This window comes from Melitaea cinxia, chromosome 16 (assembly GCF_905220565.1).
Source record: "Melitaea cinxia chromosome 16, ilMelCinx1.1, whole genome shotgun sequence".
Taxonomy (NCBI): domain Eukaryota; kingdom Metazoa; phylum Arthropoda; class Insecta; order Lepidoptera; family Nymphalidae; genus Melitaea; species Melitaea cinxia.
In genome coordinates, this window is record NC_059409.1 from 12,572,609 (window position 1) to 12,590,589 (window position 17,981).

The window sequence follows — 17,981 nt, forward strand, 5'->3', positions numbered from 1 at the left end:
ATTTCCAATAATTATATATTGTGTGTTACATTATATACATAAATAAATGTAGATAAAATATTATCTGATACTTTTTAAATGTAATAAACAAGTTCAATAAACTAGTTTACTTACAGTACATTTAATTCACCTACACTTTTCATAGATTTCATAGAGTATACTTTTATATAAAAATAGAAGGCTTTTTTGTTTTTCTTCAATACGATTTTAAATGTGTTTCATTTGTTAGTTTTATTTTTATAAAATTTCATTTTATATTTTTTCAGGTCAGATTTTGCGGAAGCAGTGCAACAAGCAGGTCTACGATTTATCGGACCGTCTCCAGCTGTGGTACAACAGATGGGTGACAAAGTTGCAGCAAGAAAAGCCGCGATTGAAGCTAGTATGTCTTTATCAACTCTTACTAGACAATTACTGTGTTTCATTCGCGCAGAAATTTAATATTACTGTTCCTTTACTAGTTGTAGTCTGGTGCTCAATAGCCTTAAAATTGTTTCAGTAGTTTTAAAATTTTATACGATTAACATGTTTGATAGTATTTTTTTATTTATTTTTCATATAGCTACATAAATGAATTGTGTACACAGCACGTTCCAACTAATTCTCCACTGAGTGTTAAGGTCTTTTTAACCGACTTAGAACTTACTTCAGAACTGTCGACTGGGTGGACCGATTTCGACAAAAAAAATTTCGGTCGAAAGGTGGTGCGTGTCATTTGATCCCATTTAAATTTATTTGAGATCTAGCAACTACTTTTCGAGTTATATCTAATAATGCGTTTTTACTTGACTATTTTTTCGTCGGCCTATGTTGAATTGTACGACATAACTTTTTACTGGGTGTACCAATTTTAATGATTTTTTTTTATTTAATCGAAAGCCGATGTTTATCATGTGGTCACATTTAAATTTCATCGAGATCTGATTACAAGTTTTTGAGTAATATTTGATAACGCGCATTTACTTGACAATTTTTTCGTCTACCTACGTTGTATTACTTGTCGATGTAATTGAAGTCGGGTTTTTTTTTCGTTTGCGAACAAATACAATTATTATTTATTAAAAAAAATATTATTATCGAATATATATATATTTAATTTACAGAGGTGCCGATTGTCGCGGGAACGGATGGACCGATAACGACTAAAGAAGAAGCGCTAGAGTTTTGTAAACAACATGGTCTCCCGGTCATATTTAAAGTAAGTGTTAATACAATTATACCAAATTCATTTACTTTTAGACTAGTCAAGAAAGCTGAAAAATTAATATTATAGATGCCATACAATGTATTATGACTCGCGGAACTATGTAATGCGTTAAGTTGTATAATAAATATATAGCAGATAATAGGGTAAAAGGATAGCAAGCAAGGATATCTTTATTTCTTATATAGGTCTATTACAATCTTAACAATAGTACTCTAATAACACCTTAATAATAGCACTCTAATAATATAACACTTTAATAATATTATTTTTTCAAACAAACTTAGTTAAATAATAAGATTATTTTTATTTTCTTTGAAATTGCGCGTCAAAACAGTCGAAGTACTATGGCAGCGGTTATGACGTTACGTCTATGACAAATAGCTATTACTTTTTATAATATTGCAGTGTTATTGTTTTTAATTGATATATTCCAACGAATGAATTCCAAGGTGTATAAGTGCACACCACTATAATAGTGTAACATAATATAAGTATTCTAAACATTTTTGAATATCATATCAAAAATTGACCGCTCCAGCGGAGTTCGACCGAACCGTGTTCGCTTAAACCGAAAATAAAAATCATCATATTATCAAGAGTTTCGCTCTAGCGGGTACATCGTTCCATAGCTTAATTGGCTAGAGCGCCGACACGGTCAGTTGGAGACGCGAGTTCGAACCCCGCTGGAGCGGTCAATTTTTGATATGATATTCAAAAATGTTTAGAATTCCTAATGTGTGGGTAACACAAAAATAAAATCGTACATATAATATAAGTAGTGTGCACTTTACACCTTAATTTAATATTCTCCCTACTAATAATTTAAGTGATATTTATTATTGCCATGAGCCCAATTGTGTGTGCGTATTGAGGTGCATTTAGACATACTTTTTTGTTAGATCAGTGATATAGCGTGGGGGTGCCGGGGTAGGCCGTGGCCCCGAGAAGCCACGGCCCGCCGACGATAGGAACAAAATTAGCGAGACTATTGCAATTGACAAAAAAAATATACACCGAATCGCGTTCGCAATGTAACATATATAAAAAATACAGTATAATTGAGAATCTTCTCCTTTATTGTAATGAGTTAATTAACAAAATTAAAATTACGCTTACAATGTGTTAAAATAATTTGGTAAATAAAAAGAATTGGTAGGGGCGGCAAATTTTCGGTAGACCCCAGGCGGCTAAAAACCACGATTTCCACTGTGTCGGATAATTAATTATTTTTTTCGTTTCCTTCTGTAAAAAATAAAGCTTAATGATTACATCACGATATCAAGTTTATATTTATTAACTAAAGAACAGTCTACATCTCAACAAGCATCCATTTTATTTTGCTTACATATATTTAACGGATCGTTTCAACAATATTACTCAATAACCTACTGTACAAAATAGTTGCTTGGGTTAATCTCACACGCCGTAGTGAAACGAGTCACCAAAATTTCATCTACGTGCACGGGCAGGCCCTCTTTAATTATTTTCGGGCCGACGTGCCGCGCCTATTCAAACATCAACTAAAAATGACGTTCAGACTCGCTTGTTTATCGAAGGCGGCGTACGGCGGCGGCGGGCGCGGCATGCGCGTGGTGCGCGAGATGAGCGAGGTGGCGTCGGCGTTCGAGCGAGCCTCGTCGGAGGCGCTCGGCGCCTTCGGGAACGGCTCCATGTTCATCGAGCGCTTCATCGAGCGCCCGCGACACATCGAGGTGCAGCTGCTGGGTGAGTGCACACTGCGCACTACACACTGACTACCTCGCACGACGTCGGAGGCGCTCGGCGCCTTCGGGAACGGCTCCATGTTCATCGAGCGCTTCATCGAGCGCCCGCGACACATCGAGGTGCAGCTGCTGGGTGAGTGCACACTGCGCACTACACACTGACTACCTCGCACGACGTCGGAGGCGCTCGGCGCCTTCGGGAACGGCTCCATGTTCATCGAGCGCTTCATCGAGCGCCCGCGACACATCGAGGTGCAGCTGCTGGGTGAGTGCACACTGCGCACTACACACTGACTACCTCGCACGACGTCGGAGGCGCTCGGCGCCTTCGGGAACGGCTCCATGTTCATCGAGCGCTTCATCGAGCGCCCGCGACACATCGAGGTGCAGCTGCTGGGTGAGTGCACACTGCGCACTACACACTGACTACCTCGCACGACGTCGGAGGCGCTCGGCGCCTTCGGGAACGGCTCCATGTTCATCGAGCGCTTCATCGAGCGCCCGCGACACATCGAGGTGCAGCTGCTGGGTGAGTGCACACTGCGCACTACACACTGACTACCTCGCACGACGTCGACGACGTTAGGGTTTTTTTTTAGTAACAAAACTATGTCTATAAATGGTGTAATTTTTAAATTAGATAGGTTAGAGTTTTTTTTTTGTAACGGAATTATGCCTATAAACCCTTTCTTCCCTTTTCCCCCCTTCTGAAGTCAGATAGATTATGGTAATTTTTTTTTATTCATGTCATGTTTTTCACTTTGTTATATATTTTTTTATTTATTTATTGTCATTTAAAATGAACTAAAATATTGAGTATTTTTCGTATATAGCAGTAAATAAATAAAAATAAAATATATTTAAGTAAAAAACATAACATGAAACAAGGCTGTATGGTCTTAGACCTTTGCCTTTACAGTTATTTAAACAAAAAAAAAAAAAAAAAAACGAATTAATGCTTACATTGTTTTGGAGCGAAACGATAAGTGGCCTGTCATTTTTTATTATAACATCTATTTCTCAGTTGTTAAACATTAGTTGTATCGTTTGTTAAAAAACTGTGTGAAAACTTTAAATTAACGTGTGAAATGTTAAAATTATGTGCAAAAGGTGAAAATAACATGTGAAAACTACGGAACAGAGCACGAGTAACGTAAGTTGTATCGTTTGTTGATCTTATGGTCGAGATCGTATTTATTTTGAAAATAATTTATGAAACGTAAAAATAACGTGTGAAATGTGAAAATAGCGTCTGAAATGTAAAAAAAATGCGTGTGAAATGTGAAAATAACGTGAAAGCTGCAAAATTCTTCTTCTTACCTCAAAAATTTAACCATGGATATCTCCATAACCATGGGGTTTCGAAGTGTGACAGTGGTACCAGGGGTAGCGTCCCCCCCCTTCCCCCCACGGTCCGGAAATTCGGTTTTTCCTAATCTAAAGCTTTACCATTTTAATTTTTAATCAGCAGCCTGTAAAATGAACTACTACTGGATAAACATGTTTTTTTCTCAAAGCTTAGCGTTTCGCACTCTACTATAAATTCGACCCATTTTTTCTGGAACTTATTGGGTGAGTTTGCCCATGTGTTCTATTAATTGGACTGTTTCGGTTTCCTTAAGGCATACCGTTGACAAAATATATTTGAATACAGGTGACAAAGCTGGCAATGTTGTGCACCTCTACGAGCGAGATTGTTCCGTGCAGAGGCGGCACCAGAAAGTTGTGGAGATCGCTCCAGCGCCCAGATTAGATCCTGAGGTAATAACAAAAAATTGACCACACCTGAATTGGACTTCCAATAAAAATGTTCTGTAACCTCATTTTTACAAATGTCGAATATATTTTTTTTAGAAAATGTTTCGAACGGCCTTAGATTTATGATATTATACACTTAGAACCAGCCCCTCCCTCCCTCTTTTAATGAAAGTATGCTCACGAGTGGCAATAAACTACCTCATATCTATATTTACATACTCGTGTACTAATATCTTGTAAAAATCCTAATATGGAAAAGAAAATTTAATAATCGTTGAGATATTGTTAAATTATTATATGTATGTTAATACTTCCAGATTCGTAAGAAGATGACAGACTGTGCAGTACATTTAGCGCGACACGTGGGCTACGAGAACGCGGGCACGGTAGAGTTCCTATTGGACGATAAAGGCAACTTTTACTTCATCGAAGTCAATGCTAGGTATGTTTCAAGAACTAGTTCAGCGCTACTAACCTTCTTTTGTGACTAATGTGACTCAGTTATGATACTTGTGATTGTGACTAGTAATTGACAACATTTTAATTTTGACTTATTTATTAATACCATTGTATAGACCATAAGATATTGTGTCATAGGATAATTGGTGTCATTAAAATGCGGTCAATATACTCATAATACATCAATGATTGATCTATTTGACATAAACGTACTAGCAGGACTTGTTAACTTAAATTAATCAGTTGGGTATTATTATAGCTACATTACAACAAATTAATTAGTAGATTACTAAATCTACGAAGCTTATGCACTGAGATATCCGTCATCACCCATCAGACATTTGAGTATATCTAGATTAAAAGTTTGTGTTATTAGTGTTATCGATCTGAAATAGATCGAAGTAGGCGAAATAAAAATCACTAAATAACTAATTTAGATAATTCTAAGGTCTTATTTTTCGTATGAGCCAATCCCAAGAAAATTTTATATTAAAAATTACTTATGTGATAAGGGGAAGTCCCACAGTGCCGAATACCCAACTACCTTCATATCATGTTTTCTTATGTGAAAGAAAATTGTATATATTATCATATATTCGTCTTCCTTGCAACCGTTACAAACTTTAGTATTTATAATAAAGTAATAACATTTTGTATATTTTTCTTCAGGTTACAAGTAGAACATACAATCACAGAAGAGGTGACAGGTATAGATTTAGTACAATCACAAATCCGAGTCGCCGAAGGATTGACTCTACCTGAACTTGGTCTTACTCAAGACAAGATACATACGCAGGGTTTCGCAATACAATGCAGAGTTACTACTGAGGATCCAGCTAATAACTTCCAGCCTAGTACTGGCAGGATTGAAGTATTCAGGTCAGTTGCCATCTACAAGTAAATATATATTTTCTGCAATAGCGGGCATTTACATATATAGGCTAAGGTAACTGCTTACCATCAGGGGAGCCGTAGACATGTTTACCGACATGTTGTTATAAAAAAATTAACGTACTTATCTTATATCGAATGTACTTACATTTATCTGAAAAATTGGGTTGTAAATAAAATAAATATAAATTTTGGAAAAAAAATTCCCTGCTAAGAATTAAAAAAGCACATCATTATTAAATATACTTTTTAGTTTATTTACGTTCTTTATTTTTTATGTTTTTAACTGTTTTTTAACTGTTAAGTACATAATTTATTCTGTAAACAAATTTTACATAATTGTTATCTTTACATTTTTTTATTTTTTTTTTTATTTTGGTGGATCGCGATAACGCACGTACGTAGCACTTTATTGAATTCATATACATATATTCCTTATATTTCCACTAACATTTTATTGTATTGTAAATATATTCATATTATATTATCTAGGTCTGGAGAAGGTATGGGCATTCGTCTAGACTCCGCGTCGACGTACGCTGGAGCTATTATATCACCCTACTACGACTCTTTGCTTGTGAAGGTATGTGTGTGTATTTAAATTTTAATAATAATAACACACCGGCGTGAAATCATTCAGACAGATCATGTTACTTTTACACTTACGATAGTTGCACTGGCACAGCATTAAACATACCGTCCTATAACGCCCTTGAAGTTGTACGAAAAATCATTATTTTACTTTCACCAAGTTGTAATACTGAGATTATTTTCATTTGGCCTTTGCCTATCTGTGGGATATTACAGGCTGAAGCGAGTAAGTGTTTGGCCGTTAGGGCTCTTGTCACTTGTACTTCGCAATATTGTTTGAATTATTGAATGAAGTAGTTATCTCTTATATTAGTATGGTCTAGTCGGCTGATTTACACACGTTGTCCAGTTCAAAGAACAAAGAAAAACTTCCTTTTTTCATATTTTTAATAGCTTAACATTTTTCCATATTTTCAGGTAATCTCCCACGCTCAAGACTTATCAGCATCCGCGGCTAAAATGAACCGAGCGCTACGAGAGTTCCGTATACGAGGCGTCAAAACAAACATACCATTCTTACTTAACGTACTTGAAAACCAGAAGTTTTTGAATGGTGAATTTTTTTGAATAATTTGTTTAACAGATTATAAATAATTGAATATGTATATTTAAATTTTAAACCAAGAAGTTTGTATATGGGTAAATACTTATTTCAAATTCCAATTCCAGGCGCCGTAGACACGTACTTCATAGATGAAAATCCACAACTGTTCATGTTCAAAGCATCTCAAAATAGAGCTCAGAAAATTTTGAATTATTTGGGCCAAGTATTGGTCAATGGACCGGCGACACCACTGGCTACTAACATACCACCCTCAGATGTCAAACCCTATATACCACCTGTGCCGTTAGGTAAGTTCTTATATACTTGGCGTTAATTTACAGGGATATATGTAAAATATAGATAAAAAATACTTATTATAATTGTTATAGACTGTGGAAAAGTTAAAAATATAAGTTAATTCATATACATTTTTTAGTAATGGAACTCATTTAATATAGATAAGTTTTAAATAATTACAGTTTTATTTTTGATAGAAAGATTTTTTTTTAGGAAATATATTGTATTAAAACTTTAATCACCAAAATGCCAAAAATGTTTAACATACATCAAAATTTTTACTAATGGTAGTGGAGGCAAAGAGCTAAATAGGGATTTACTCGAGCGTCGTGGGAATTTACTAGATTGTGAAGATTAGATGCTAAAATAAGGTTATATGATGTATGCTTTTTCAGCGTAATAGGTGCTCGAGCGCTCCAGATATTGATAGTATATGTGCCCTACGTGTTTCTGATGATAAAAAAATATATATTAAATTGTCGGTTTGCATGGTGAGTGTGGCCATACAAAGGGATAGAATTTTTTTTAAATAACGAATATCTTACACTCAATTGATAGGTTTTGGGTCAGTACGACTCAAACATCAAGGCGAATGGTCTTTATGGCATAACAATCTGAAGCGCTCGAGTTTAGATGTTCGACACTATATAAAGGACACAAATATGGTTTACATGGTGCAAGGCTTCCCCAATTTATTATTCTGACGCGCTCGAGTCACTCCCAAAATTCACGATAGGGCTCTCCTACTATAATTTAGTGTCTTAGAGTGTTAATAAAAAACTAACATAGTTAAAGTTATTATTTTTTTATTTTAACGAAAATTAATCATTCTAATGTTAAAATAAAACTAACAGAGTTTGTTTCAAATTACATTCGCATATTAAATGACTATCACTAAATATACATGACATACATAATGATAAGAAGTTACTAAATGCTTCTGTTGTTCTACGAGTTAATATAACATTTTCATGTTATTATTATGTAAAAAAATTATTAATCTCAACTAAGTGATTTTTTTTTACAGCCCGCACTGAGCGTGGTAGGTTATTGTATTACCTAAATTCTATTTCTTTTCGCGTTAAAAAACTGCTTTTTACGTTACACTCTTTAATTTATACGCACGAAAAATAAAAGTTTTCATGTTTTACATGAGATGTCGAATGGTCAAAGTTCATTTAGCGAAACGACCATTATTTATGTTTTAACTGTGTGTGCTGCCACTAAAACTTACGGGTTTTAATTTTATGTGTTTTTTATCATATGTATGTCACTCAATGTGCCCATTACTAACAATCTCATTAAACCATTTTTTTTTTCACTAATCATATTTTTCAGACCTTTCGCCTGAGGCCATAAAAAGGCAAGAAATGACTGGCGAGAACACAGGTAAGACTCATACTGTTTTTGTTTTTTGTTTTTAAATTATCAGTAAATACTTATATATATCTTCATACCAATCTTGCGATATGGATTAAGAATTTAACACATTTGATATTACTTTTAACAACCGCTCTAGTGCAGTGCTGCTAGTAGTCGTCTAAAACACCAACGGTTTGAGGGTTCGGTTCCCACTCGGGATTGATATTTTGTATATTTCTTTCTGGTTTGGATGCCTGTCCTTGTGAGTCTCCCCACCGTGCCTCGGAGAGCACGTAAAGCCGTCTGTCCCGATTGTTATCATAAATACCTGAGTTAGTCATAGTAGGGAACATATCCGCTTTCTCCTTCATGGAGAAAGAGGTATATGCCCAGCAGTGGGATTTTACAGGTTTAATGCGAATGCGTATTACTTTTTAGGATGTAACGAAATAAAAGAAAATATCCCTACATACTCCATTAAATAACTATATAAAATATCTAAATATCTCAATAATATAAAAAACGTTATAATATGGCCTCCCCCCATATTTGGGCTACAATGCGAGACGAGATGTATTTTTTTATATCTTAAAAGTAAAAAAATGCTCATGACTAATCTGTATGATGTCTGAAATCTATTAGGGGGTCGCTGAAAGTGTGACTGCTTGACAAAGGGGGAAGAAAGGGTCCAAAACAGTCAAATTTCATGAAAAGTTTTCTTCTATGGACGACCCATATTATCTTATATCAAGTTTTTCCCTCATACCGATGACATGACGGTGCTAACTTAATGTTACTATCCCCAAGACGCTTCCCTCACTGTTGCTAAATTCATTATTTACTAGTTGTACTACCCATGCGAAATCTGGAAGGATTGTTAAAAAAATTACAAATGCATATGTGTAATCAGTTCACATATGTTTGTTCGCAAATAACGACTAATAAATTAACAATTTTAACAATAACACGGTGATATATTCGTAACATAACATAAGGTATCATGGAACCTTAACTGGATAAAACTAGCAATAACTGTTTCTAATTTAATAATTAATATTTTTTTTCCTGAAGTACTATTATTTTTTTACATAGATGCAGTAAATAATAGCAGATCACAGTAGCAGAAATTATCTATATAAATAAAAAAGGATTTTTCTAAGCGCGTAACTCAAGAATAGCTCGACCAATTCGGCTAATTTGTTTTTGTATGTTCCTTAAGGCCTAAGGAAGGCTTTAATACAAAAAAAAAATTAAAAAAAAAATAATATTTACTATTAACTTTTGACAGAAAGAAGTCTGTACGGGTAGCTAGTTATGAATAAAATATATTGCGTTTAACAATTTTATAACAGCATCACACAGCGGTACAAAATGAAACTAACTGTGGTTACTTTCTATTAAAACAACCTGTGCGTAACTTAGATTAGGAGCCATTTCACAATTTTACGCTCTGCAAGTTTAGGTAAATTTGGATGCATCGCGCGAGTCGTACGAGCCGCGCGATCTTTGTACTAGGCAGTATAGTGTGACAACCAAAAGACCATCTTGATCATTTTCTAATGTATAATAAAAATTAATAACTATGGTATAAAATGTTTTTTACATAATTATTTTGTTAAAAATTTCAAGTATGTTATATAACAACAGTCAATAAATTTAAAGTAAAAATAAAAAATCAATTTTATGAAACATTTTTTTTAATTGATTTAGTTTTTTCAGTTTACGAATGAATCTAATATTTACGATATGAATAAAATAGCATTTTATTATGCCCCAGAAAATCTGTGTGTTAATGTGAGTTACATAGTTTTGGATGAAAGTAGACCAACAAATTTTGGCGGTTTACATTTTTTTAACCGACTTCCAAAAAAGGGGGAGGTTCTCAATTCGACTGTATTTTTTTTTATGTGTATTACATCAGAACTTTTGACCGTGTGGACCGATTTCGACAAATGTTTTTTTAATCGAAAGGTGCCAATTGGTCCCATTTAAATTTATTTGAGATCTAACAACTACTTTTCGAGCTATATCTAATAATGCGTCTTTACTTGACTATTTTTTCGTCGACCTATGTTGTATTATAGCACATAACTTTTACTGGATGTACCGATTTTGACGATTTTTATTTTAATCGAAAGCTGATCTTTATCATGAGGTCACATTTAAATTTCATCGAGACCTGATAACAACTTTTTGAGTTATTTTTGATAACGCGTATTTACTTGACTATTTTTTCGTCTACCTACGTTGGATTACTTGTCGATGTAATTGAAGTCGGCTTTTTTGGGTTGCGAGCAAATTATTTAACTCAATGACACCGACAAACATATTAATTAACAAATAACAAGACAAACAGATTGAAATGCCTGAGAAAAGAAAATTAAATCATACATTTGTTTACAGAAATTATTGTTATATTATTTTACAGTCATTTTCGTAATATGTTTAGTTTACTTTGATGAAGATAGTTCGTTAAAATTTCTTAGTTTTCTAAGAAAAATATCGCTTTTATAATTGTATTTATTTGGAAAATATTCGTAACTTTAAATTTTTTTTATGGATTAATAGAGATACAAATGGAATAAAAATCTGTGATAGTCCTCAACAAAATTATATTCCACATATTACGATATTTTTTTTAAATGGTTTCAACGTAGAGGTTTTTGAAAAGTAGGACTTCAAAGTATACATTGCGATCGTTTACCCAGGGAGGAGGCTGATGAAAAGGTTAATAATTTTATACACATAATATTAATCAAAATTCTGATCTGACTATTTACTACAACAAAGGTTGCTCCATTATATTTCAAGAATATAAATTACATTATTACATCCAACACTGAGATTAACGACGTCAAAATATTACAATTTCGCGGATTGTTACCGATTTTTGTGAAATGGCTCTTAAGTAAACTGTTAACTGTTATTGTACACCTCTGTAGCTTATAAAGTTATAACTATTTGTTGCAAACACTTACCTATTTATGTAATCATAATTGAAAGAGTTTTTGTATATTTTGTGTGTCATTTATTCATTCCTTGAATATAATAGCTTTCAACAATGTATAGTAGTTCTGATATTGTTACAAAATACTTATCATTTTTGTGTGTTTGTGTAACTTTCAGACACTTATTTAACTCATTTAAAACCCTTCTGGTTTGATTCAAGAAGACATTAATTATCCCTGCTGAATATTCCAAATAAAAAAAAAACGATAATTTGTATGGGGAGTTATTGTAATTTGGATCCAGAAAGCCCAGATAAAAACAGATAAAAAATGTATGAAAATTTTGGAATCCCTGTTTCAAACACACAATAGTTTACTATTGTGTGTTTGAAACAGGGATTCCAAAATTTTCATAGGAGGGTCAAGAACTTCCCATACAAATCATCGTTTTTTATTTGAAATTTTCAGCAGGGATTATTTATCATTTTGAATATGCGTTTACAATGAATGAACAATATGGTTGATTATACAGATTAAAACAAGTTTTCGCCTTTCAACGTTAATATACCTTTATTAATCAAATTCAAAAAAGAAGGAGATTACTCAATTCGACCATATATATATATATATATATATATATATATATATTTTTTTTTATGTATGTTCGGGGATAACTTCGTCGTTTATGAACCGATTTTGATAATTCTTTTTTTGTTGGAAAGGAGATATCCCAAGTGTTGTACCATGATAAGGAAACCAGGATCTGAGGAAGGAATCCCAGAGAAATCGAGGGAAACCCTCAAAAATCGTAATGACGACTAGTGCGTTTGTTAATTTTTTTCGTCGACTTACGACTTGTCGATGTAATTGAAGTCCTTTTTTTTCGTTTGCGAGCAAACAATTATAAAATAATTTTAAATATATTTTAGTTTGTAGCAAACGACATCTTAGATAATAGAATTTTATGTCGATTTTAATGATGTTTAATTAAATTTTTAGCTTACATTTAATAAAAAAAAAAAATTTCTAATTTTAAAATTCTCTACGACTAAATTTATTCGAATTCTGCTTCTGAAACTAGGAAAGCAAGTATTTTAGGGGTTGAATCTTCCCAAATAGTATTTCATCACACTGAAGTTGTAGGACATTGTCAATAACTTTTAATAATTTTGGAGCTTTCAATTTTTTTAAATAGACAAGATTAATATTTTTATTAATTTGTAGCTGTGGCACCACCGAAGGGATTTAAGGAAATCCTCAAAGAGGGTGGCCCAGAAGCGTTCGCGAAAGCAGTCCGTCAGAACAAAGGTCTTCTACTCATGGACACTACATTCAGAGATGCCCACCAATCCTTACTGGCGACCCGTATTCGAACACACGATCTGTTGGCTGTATCCCCCTATGTTGCTCACAACTTTAGTAACTTATACTCTTTGGAAAACTGGGGAGGTGCTACTTTTGATGTTGCTTTACGGTGAGTGCACTTCTTTTTTTAATCTATAAGCGGAGAAATAAATAATATGATTGATACGTTACTATGTGTACTAACTATGACATAAACATTAAAAAGTAACTGAAATAATAAAATTTATTGAATTAAAAAAAAAAACTGCTTTGTTTTCCAAAATTAAATCTGATTAATATCATCGATGAAAAAATCAACTTAACCACCAAGACCAAGTTGGACTAAGATGAAGCTATATAGATCTAACTTTGTTTCATTTATAAATCTTCCACAGTTTTCTGCACGAGTGTCCTTGGGAGCGCTTGGAAGACATGCGGAAACTCATCCCCAACGTGCCCTTCCAGATGTTGCTCCGCGGAGCTAATGCAGTCGGCTACACTAACTACCCGGACAATGTTGTATTTGAATTCTGCGATATGGCTGTATGTTTAATTTATTTATGTCTCTGATAACTCTTAACGTTATGCTATGGAACCTGTGTTACATAATGAAAGTCTAGCTTTCTAATGGCAAAAACTACTCCTGTCTACTTTTACCCACGAAAATTGTCAAATGAAATAACATTATCTTTTGCTCCACAAGGTTTTGCGATTAACGTAGAAAATTGTCTATTTTGCAGTTTAGATTAGGAGACATTCTGATTTGTTTCAGGTGAAAGCTGGTATGGACATATTCAGAGTATTCGATTCACTGAACTACTTACCCAACTTGATCCTCGGTATGGAAGCAGCAGGCAAGGCCGGAGGTGTTGTCGAAGCCGCAATCTCTTACACCGGAGATGTGTCAGACCCCTCCAAGAAGAAATATGACCTCAAGTATTATTTGAACCTGGCCGACGAGCTCGTAAAGGCTGGAACACACGTTCTCGGTATCAAAGATATGGCTGGTTTACTCAAACCACAGGCTGCTGAGTGAGTATTTATTGCGACTTTTGACTTTTTTTCCTTTCTTTAAAAAATTCCTGACGATGGTGATGGCAAGTTCTAACGAAATGTGTTATGGTAAGAGCTGATATTTATGCAATTAAAATGTCTTTCAAGTAACAAAAAATTATAAAAATTATAGGTAACTATAACGTTAGTTAGGTGGTTAGGTGACCTTAGTTACCATGATGAGGCAGTTACAAAATATGTTGCTCCAGGCTGCTGATCACGGCGATCCGCGACAAGCACCCGTCGGTGCCCATCCACGTGCACACGCACGACACGTCGGGCGCGGGCGTCGCCGCCATGCTGGCGTGCGCGCGCGCCGGCGCCGACGTCGTGGACGCGGCCGTGGACTCCATGTCCGGCCTCACCAGCCAGCCCAGCATGGGCGCGCTCGTCGCCTCGCTGCAGGGCACGCCGCTCGACACCGGTGAGTGGACACGTGCCGACGTCGTGGACGCGGCCGTGGACTCCATGTCCGGCCTCACCAGCCAGCCCAGCATGGGCGCGCTCGTCGCCTCGCTGCAGGGCACGCCGCTCGACACCGGTGAGTGGACACGTGCCGACGTCGTGGACGCGGCCGTGGACTCCATGTCCGGCCTCACCAGCCAGCCCAGCATGGGCGCGCTCGTCGCCTCGCTGCAGGGCACGCCGCTCGACACCGGTGAGTGGACACGTGCCGACGTCGTGGACGCGGCCGTGGACTCCATGTCCGGCCTCACCAGCCAGCCCAGCATGGGCGCGCTCGTCGCCTCGCTGCAGGGCACGCCGCTCGACACCGGTGAGTGGACACGTGCCGACGTCGTGGACGCGGCCGTGGACTCCATGTCCGGCCTCACCAGCCAGCCCAGCATGGGCGCGCTCGTCGCCTCGCTGCAGGGCACGCCGCTCGACACCGGTGAGTGGACACGTGCCGACGTCGTGGACGCGGCCGTGGACTCCATGTCCGGCCTCACCAGCCAGCCCAGCATGGGCGCGCTCGTCGCCTCGCTGCAGGGCACGCCGCTCGACACCGGTGAGTGGACACGTGCCGACGTCGTGGACGCGGCCGTGGACTCCATGTCCGGCCTCACCAGCCAGCCCAGCATGGGCGCGCTCGTCGCCTCGCTGCAGGGCACGCCGCTCGACACCGGTGAGTGGACACGTGCCGACGTCGTGGACGCGGCCGTGGACTCCATGTCCGGCCTCACCAGCCAGCCCAGCATGGGCGCGCTCGTCGCCTCGCTGCAGGGCACGCCGCTCGACACCGGTGAGTGGACACGTGCCGACGTCGTGGACGCGGCCGTGGACTCCATGTCCGGCCTCACCAGCCAGCCCAGCATGGGCGCGCTCGTCGCCTCGCTGCAGGGCACGCCGCTCGACACCGGTGAAAATATATACTACCGGTTATTAGAGACTCCCGACAGTGTAAAACTCATGTAATACTCGACACCGAGGAATCGCTTATTTGCTCTTTGTCGATTGATCCTAGAAACAGTTCTTAACACTCGTGGGCTACTCGCTCGGATTAAATTGGGTGGACTGCATTATAAACAACACCTGTCCGACACTCGCTCACTATGCGCTGCTATTACACTTTTTGAACTTTGATAACTCTATTATTTGTGTGAATTTTTTGTTTTATCAATTTCCTCACTCTTTTACTATTTCCAGGTATACCCCTCCAAACCGTCTCCGAATATTCCGCATACTGGGAGCAAGCCAGAACCTTGTATGGTCCATTCGAATGCACCGCCACTATGAAGTCTGGTAACGCTGACGTGTACCTCAACGAAATCCCCGGAGGACAGTACACCAATTTGCAGTTCCAAGCCTTCTCATTAGGCCTGGGTAGCCAGTTTGAGGAAGTTAAGAAGGCTTATAGGCAAGTATATTTTATGTAACTGAGTTATTTGTTTTCTTTGATTAAAATATAAACCAAAAAAATGCTCATTTAGTATCCTAAACAAATGTAAAAAAAAAAAATCGTTAAAATGTCTGAAAACATAATTGTTATCATGCAAAGTGTTTGTTGCGATATCTCATTACAGCCCCATGTGATATTTGGTGATATTTTTGAGTCAAGCATCCTGCAATTAATGGAAGACACATTTTACGATTCACATTCTTCATTTGTGACAAATTTAAAAAAATTTCGTCCATAATCCTTCTGATACTATTGATTCAGTTTCGAAAAGTAGTGTCATAAATCTTGATATTGATAACAGTATATCCTGGTTTATTATATTTCTATAGTGGCGCTATATCTTAGTAAAAAATAAAATACTAGTTAATAAATATCTATTTATAGTTTTTAGTTAAAAATAAATGTTAAATTTTTTCGCTTAAAATTTCAAATTTCAATGACCACACTATTCAGTAGTTGAATGACTTCATTAATTCCAATCACCTAATTTCTTGTCAAATTTCGAGCTTGTCCATGTATAAATAATAACCAACTAATTTTCTTTCAGAGAAGCCAACTTGCTATTGGGTGACATAATCAAAGTGACCCCGTCATCGAAGGTAGTCGGTGACCTTGCCCAATTCATGGTACAGAACAAGCTGACAGCATCCGACATAAAAGCGAAAGCAGAAGAATTATCATTCCCGAAATCCGTTGTGGAATTCTTCCAAGGTGCTATCGGCATACCTTATGGTGGCTTCCCTGAACCTTTAAGGTGACTGATGTAAAGCTTTTACGTTATCCTTTTCAAAGCAAAATATTAATTAGATTATGTAAAATAAAAAATGTTATTGGTCATAACAATTAGGAAAATTTTGAACACTTGTGTTTTTTTCTAATTAATCTTTTTTTATTATTTTAATTTTTATAATATTAAAAATTTCAATCAAAATATTTTTTTTTTGTAGATCAAAGATTCTTAAAGACATGCCAAGAATAGAAGGTCGTCCTGGTCAAGAGTTGCAGCCTCTGGACTTCAAGAAACTAAAACAAGACCTACAAGAAACTTACCCAGAGGTAATTAAAATTGTTACTTTACTGAGAACTACTCAGGTGTTACTTATAATATTTTAATAGTCTTCCATTATAACATGATAGCCCGTCTCAACTTTCCAATACTAAAAATATTGAAAAAACTACAGAAATTATAATACATCATAAATATTAATATTAAATCATCATATATATTAATTAAATATTGCTTATTAATTATATGAATATATATTTTCTTGATGTTATCAATAAAAAGAAATTAGTATATATATGTTAATGATTATTCTAGAAAAAAACTAAATTATAACTGAAAAAAAAACGTACAGGTATCAGACCAAGACGTAATGTCAGCTGCGATGTACCCGCAAGTGGCGAACGATTTCTTCCGTATCCGCGACAAGTACGGCCCCGTCAAACACCTCGACACGAAGACCTTCCTCGTTGGACCTACGGTGAGTTTTTTTTTTTTTTACTACTAGGTCGGCAAACAAGCGTACGGCTCACCTGATGGTAAGCGATTACCGTAGCTTATAGACGCATGCAACACCAGAAACATTGCAAGCGCGTTGCCGACCCTACCCCCAATTCTCCCCAGGAGCTCTGGTCACCTTACTCACCAACATGAACAAAACACTGCTTAAAAACAGTATTATTTAGCTGTGATCTTGTGTAAGATCGAGGTACTACCCCAGTCGGGTTGCTTCATATTTTGAGCAGGAAATTTCCAACCTACCTCAGTTAATGCAATCAACCAAACTTATAACAAAAGCAAAGATTTCTGAAAAGAACCCACATTAAGCTCTAGACCTAAACAACTCAACTCTAGACCTTATACATGTTTATATGCATATTTTTGTACTTACTGATCACA

At 36.5% G+C, this 17,981-nt stretch overlaps 1 protein-coding gene across 1 annotated transcript in view; it reads left to right on the plus strand.

The window, feature by feature from the left end:
- LOC123661020 (pyruvate carboxylase, mitochondrial) overlaps positions 1–17,981 on the plus strand; it is a 52,795-nt gene that overhangs the window by 32,412 nt on the left and 2,402 nt on the right. The window contains exons 5-22 of the mRNA XM_045596036.1: positions 267–382; positions 1,104–1,198; positions 2,764–2,932; positions 4,586–4,692; positions 5,007–5,131; positions 5,818–6,027; positions 6,532–6,622; positions 7,048–7,183; positions 7,300–7,489; positions 8,802–8,860; positions 13,006–13,255; positions 13,521–13,668; positions 13,898–14,157; positions 14,388–14,602; positions 15,826–16,036; positions 16,626–16,832; positions 17,026–17,134; positions 17,437–17,562. Of these exons, the coding sequence (XP_045451992.1) occupies positions 267–382; positions 1,104–1,198; positions 2,764–2,932; positions 4,586–4,692; positions 5,007–5,131; positions 5,818–6,027; positions 6,532–6,622; positions 7,048–7,183; positions 7,300–7,489; positions 8,802–8,860; positions 13,006–13,255; positions 13,521–13,668; positions 13,898–14,157; positions 14,388–14,602; positions 15,826–16,036; positions 16,626–16,832; positions 17,026–17,134; positions 17,437–17,562 (2,824 nt within the window). The remainder of the gene's footprint in view (positions 1–266; positions 383–1,103; positions 1,199–2,763; positions 2,933–4,585; positions 4,693–5,006; positions 5,132–5,817; positions 6,028–6,531; positions 6,623–7,047; positions 7,184–7,299; positions 7,490–8,801; positions 8,861–13,005; positions 13,256–13,520; positions 13,669–13,897; positions 14,158–14,387; positions 14,603–15,825; positions 16,037–16,625; positions 16,833–17,025; positions 17,135–17,436; positions 17,563–17,981) is intronic.